At 44.1% G+C, this 5,132-nt stretch overlaps 1 protein-coding gene across 1 annotated transcript; it reads right to left on the minus strand.

Moving 5' to 3' along the window:
• Window positions 1–493: 493 nt before the first annotated feature.
• DRG1 (developmentally regulated GTP binding protein 1) lies at window positions 494–5,070 on the minus strand. Its single transcript, XM_083803956.1, has 9 exons — window positions 4,910–5,070; window positions 4,625–4,748; window positions 3,839–4,014; window positions 3,378–3,447; window positions 2,660–2,829; window positions 2,087–2,217; window positions 1,701–1,868; window positions 1,089–1,211; window positions 494–611 (listed from the first exon to the last, which is right to left on the minus strand). The coding sequence occupies exons 1-9, from the start codon at window positions 4,949–4,951 to the stop codon at window positions 512–514; spliced, it is 1,104 nt and encodes a 367-aa protein (XP_083660082.1). The 5' UTR covers window positions 4,952–5,070; the 3' UTR covers window positions 494–511.
• Between the last annotated feature and the right edge of the window lie 62 nt (window positions 5,071–5,132).

Raw genomic sequence — 5,132 nt, forward strand, 5'->3', positions numbered from 1 at the left:
AGTGAAAATAAACAACTGAAGAAGTGACTGCTCATGATCAGAACCCAGCATCTTTTCCATAAATGCAGGACTATTAATAGCCTTGAAGTATTCAAACAGGAACAGCTGAGATTCTAGCAACCAGAGCTAGAACTTCATCCTCCAGCCCTGTGTTGCAGGATACAGTTCACCAGCCTGTTTTTCATTTTATGTTCTAATTTCGAACAAAATTCCTGCTGAACTTTTTCCAATTAGGGAGATGTATATGCAGCAGAAAACTCATCACCAGCATCAAAGCTTCCTTGTAACATTTTGCCCTTGTGAAAATGGCTTGAGATCAGCTTCTCATCTCTTAAGTTCTGCTAGCATGGGCCACTGTAATACAAGCTGGCCAGAAACATCACTTTTTCCATGCAATAACTTACTACCATAAAAAACCATATCCTTTTCTGTAGGTTTGACAGAAGTGGCCTGTTTGCTGCTTGCATTATTAATGAAAACAGCAGGCAGGGGGTAAGTTACAAGAGCAACTTTATTTCTTCACAATCTGAATGACATCCTCATCTTCAAGAGTGTGGTCTTTGCCAACTTTCTGAGGGTTGTGTTTAACAGATGAACCCCAGACCAGTGCACTGAAAGAGGGATAAGAAAAATCAAATTAAGGCGGCGCAGAAGTATAATATGCAGACAGGAGAACAACAGCTATTTCTGTCACAAAGCTAATACAGAAAGCAATGTTTAAGAGCTATTTTTATTCTCCTCTAAGTACCTGGATGAGTGGTCTGTGTGAACAAGAGTTCAAGCAGATCAAAACAAAGTATGAAGTCATCCAAAATACTCTTGCATATAGGATAGTGGCCTATAATATTGCACCTAGTGTTGCTTTCAAATCCAGATAAAATAATTTTTGCTATAGAAGAAACTTGCCCAGGAAAGAGCATAGAAACATCAAATATAACTTCTGTAGTTGGTTTAATTGTAGGAAGATCTATTGCCTTCAACAGAAACTAAATCCTGTGTTCACTTCTACCTTCCTAAAGGATGGAAGAATACAGCATCAGGCAGATTACTTTGTTCTCCAGAAATTACTCTTCTACAATAGTACTTACTATTTAAAGTCTTTAATGAGATTTTTGTGGATCTTCATGCAAAAATCCTCCACCGTTGTTTTGCAGTAAGGTAGGACAACAGGAGAGGTGTAGTCTGGGAGCTGCCCTTTAGGTTTGGTGTAACTGTAAGACAGATGGAGCCCTTAGTCAATGCCAAAACCTCCTCTTCTCTTTCAAATCATGAAGTTTCATAGGTTATTTGCACCTTTGCCCAAGGTGCTTGTGCTGAGTTCCACTATTTCAGTGGGGATGATGGATACCCTGTAAATGGGCGTTCATGAGCTGAAAATGCATCTGGGTAGCCAAGGGCTGCAACAGGTTCTCCCTTGTTAACTGCAAAGGTCTATTACTAGTGAACTTTCTGTTGCTGCTTAAAAGATGACAAAACAGAAATAGTTGATGGGAAAGAGTACCAAGTCTCGTGGTTGTGGCTTGTGGTTTTTTTTTTTTTGTGAGAAGCTCAACACGTATTAGGAAAAAAAGTGACAGTGTCAGTAGCCCATATACCAAGTAGAAAATCATTAATCAAAAGTTGTCATTCACCCATTCTTAAGTAATTCTTCAGTCTCAGCATTACACTTAACTGCACAGAATACAGCAACTGGGACTCACATTCGTACTAGCTTCAAATAGTCCCAAATTTTCTCCAGCAGATCATCAAAGTTCCAGCGATGATGAGCAGATATAGGTACACAGTGGGGTACTTTGTAAATGATATCTAGTTCCTCAATGGAGATTTGGTCAATTTTATTTAGGACATAAATGCACGGGATGTAAACCCTGCAAAGAGAAGGAAATAGTGTCACAGCAGCCTAGCAGCAGCACACTGCTGTCATCACTGAAAGAAAAAGCATCATTTTTGAACAGGACACTAAGGTGCCAAACAGTATCTGTTGCTATCACATTACTAGCTCAGCTGTGGAAAGCAAACCTGGAAGGCAATTCTTCTCTTTGGAATATAAATTGCAAGTGTGACAAACCCAGGGTCTCAACAGTACCTGTTTCCTTCAACAACATCAATTAGGTCATCAGCAGTGGCATCGCTGCGCAGCGTGACATCAGCGTTGTGGATTTTATACTCTGCTAAGATGCTCTTCACTGTTTCAGTATCCAGCTCGCTCTGAGGACACTGAACATACACAACATTAAGGAATGGAGAAGTTAATCGTCAGATCGAGTATTACAATTAACAATGCTGTCAATAAGCATAAAGGTTACTAGAAATAATAACTGCATTATATATTATTGGACTTAAATGTTTTTTTTTCCCCTGTCCCAAGGCTAACTATGGCAAAATCACAGTCAAGTCCTAACAGCTTTATTAATGCCACTGATGGCTGCGATCAGACATTTCCGAAGTAATGTTTCCTGTCAGTTTGGGACCATTTTCAACAGAAACACGCATATCTACTAGTAGATAGAGATATCTACTATAGTTTTAATATCTATGGATATTTCTGTGTTTTTAAAGATTCAGTGTTAAAGGAAAATGAGGTGTAATCCATGCTGGAAGGCCAGCAGACCGCCTTCACCCATTTGTTTGGTTTGGTTAAAAAAAACTTCCAACTTACTGTGGCTGTAAGGTTAATGCCTCCTTTATCCTTTTTTTTAAAGCCGATATTGGGTGGCTTACTATTCAGACGTATTCCAAATCCCTCCAGTTCATTCTCAATGATTTTCTTGTGACCAAGGGGTTTCAGCACATCCAGAACAATCAGAATGAGATTACAGGTTCGAGCAACTAAAAATCAGAAAAAGCTAACCCTCAAAAAAGTATGCTCACACAGAGACAAAACAGCACAAAAGATGGCTCGGTGGACTGATGACAATATCAAACCCATTAATTCAGCCAGTTAATTTCTGATATTTAAAGTTCAGTCTAAGACTAAAGTTTGTAATGCTGGCCCAACAGCACTGACAGAAATATAGATCCTTGCACGGTGCTAGAATCACAGAAAAATCTTCCTTTCTACCTGTGTTCAGACTCAGAATGATGCCAAAAAGCTATGTAAAGAAGTCAAGAGAGAAGCCTGGTGTAATAAGGGATCACATCTGCTTTTAAAGTCGGTAGCAGTCATTCACCGCAGTGTCAACACAGCACAAATGCATAGTCATAACTGAAAACAGAGCAAAATGACAATGGCTATTGCTTCACATCAGGCAGCTCAATTCTAGCATAAATTACAGCTTTATAAAGATATCAGAGACAGTGATTCATCCCTTCATTCTCGTAAGCCATACCAACTGAACCAGTAGTAGGGTGCTGTCTCCAAGCTCTAATATACTCACCTGCAATGACTTGCCGTCCTCTGCCTTTACCATCCTTGGCACCTTCAATAATTCCTGGCAGATCAAGTAGCTATTTGTTCAGAGAAAGAAAATTAACTCAGAAAAATTTCTCTTGACAGAGAAAACAAATTGTACTTCTACCTTTCTTCTTAAGCTGCTAAGTCTACTGCAAATCTGAACAGAATAAAGCAAAGATGTTTCCGCTTGGATTCCTACGTATTGTATTATCCCTGGTGCCCTATTTGTAGACTGGAACAGATCATCTCAGAGTATGAGAACTACCACAGGAACTTTTCTCCAGAGAAAAGTGAAAAACGGGACAAAATTAGTACCTCATGGAAACATTTCCAACACATTCTCCAGCACTTCTAACCTGCTAATGTCAAACTAGACTGTTCAGCCAAAATACCATTTACACCTACATACACAATCTTACCTTCACAGACGTAAAAAGTTCTCACCTGTATCTTTGCTCCTTTGTATCTAATGACTCCAGGCACAGTAGTTAGTGTGGTGAATTCATATGCTGCCACTTCCGAGTACACACCAGCAAGATTACTTAGAAGAGTAGATTTTCCCACTGATGGAAAACCCACAAACCCAATCCGGGCATCACCCGTCTTTGCAACATCAAAACCTGCAAATAAAGAAGTAAAATTAAAAAAAAAAAAAAAACGTATTTAAAGATGGACATTTTCTATCTTCTAACCTTCTAGATAGCGAGCGATCCTTCAATTAGTTTTAATATTGTCTCAGTGAGACTGGTAAGCTTCCCTGATAAGGGAATATGAGCAGGGACTAAAGACTTCATGATCTGCATTGCTTTTAGCACCTCATCTGCATGACACTCCACAACACATACACCTAATAAAGCATGAGCAACAGGGATTCCCAGTACCCTATACGTGACTTGAGTGCTGATGGAGCATTCACTTTAAGCACTGCAACTTACACCACTCGCACCTTTATATAAAGAAACAGGTAACTATTGCAAGATGCTTCTTCATGCAAGACCCCTAACACTTCTCCAAATACACGCCTACACCAGCCAAAACGCAGAAGCTCCCTCGTTTACTCTTCAACGAGGGATTCACCCCAAAGCGCCAGCCAGAGCCACGAGTGCCCCTCCTGCACCGGGCAGGACGCGACAGAGAGCAGGCGGCTGCTGCGATTAATTCCGCGGACAGAGACAGAGGCGGCCCGGAGCCCTCCGACTGCTTCCCGGCAGCGGCCGCCCAAGGACGCACCTTCCCCGGGGCCGCCGCCGCCGCCTCCCTTGGGGGTGATGAGCTCCCGGCGCAGCTTGGCCAGGCGGGCCTTCAGCAGCCCCAGGTGGTGCGCCGTGGCCTTGTTCTTCTGCGTCCGGGCCATCTGCAAGAGCAACCGAGCCCTCAGCGCCGGCACCGGCCCCGCCGTGCGGGAGCGGCCTCCCCGCGCCTCACGGCCCCGCCGCCCCCTCACGGAACGGCCCCGCTCCGGCCTTTGGCGTGCCCTGCCCCCGGCGCCGAGCGGGCAGAGGGCCGGGGCGTTACCTCCGCCTCGATCTCGGCGATTTTGGCCAACGTGCCGCTCATGGCGGCGGCGGCGGGTCCCGGTGCGGCCCGGGAGTCACCACACCGGCGCCGCTCCTCAAGCCCCCGGCGGCAGCGCGCAGGCGCACCGCGACTTCTCGCCCTGACGGAGGGCAACTCTCGCGAGAGGACGGTGGGCGGGAAAGAGCCGGCAGCGCGTGCCGGCGGCACTGAGGCGGCTGGA

Source organism: Anser anser (assembly GCF_964211835.1).
Source record: "Anser anser genome assembly, chromosome: 18".
NCBI lineage: Eukaryota > Metazoa > Chordata > Aves > Anseriformes > Anatidae > Anser > Anser anser.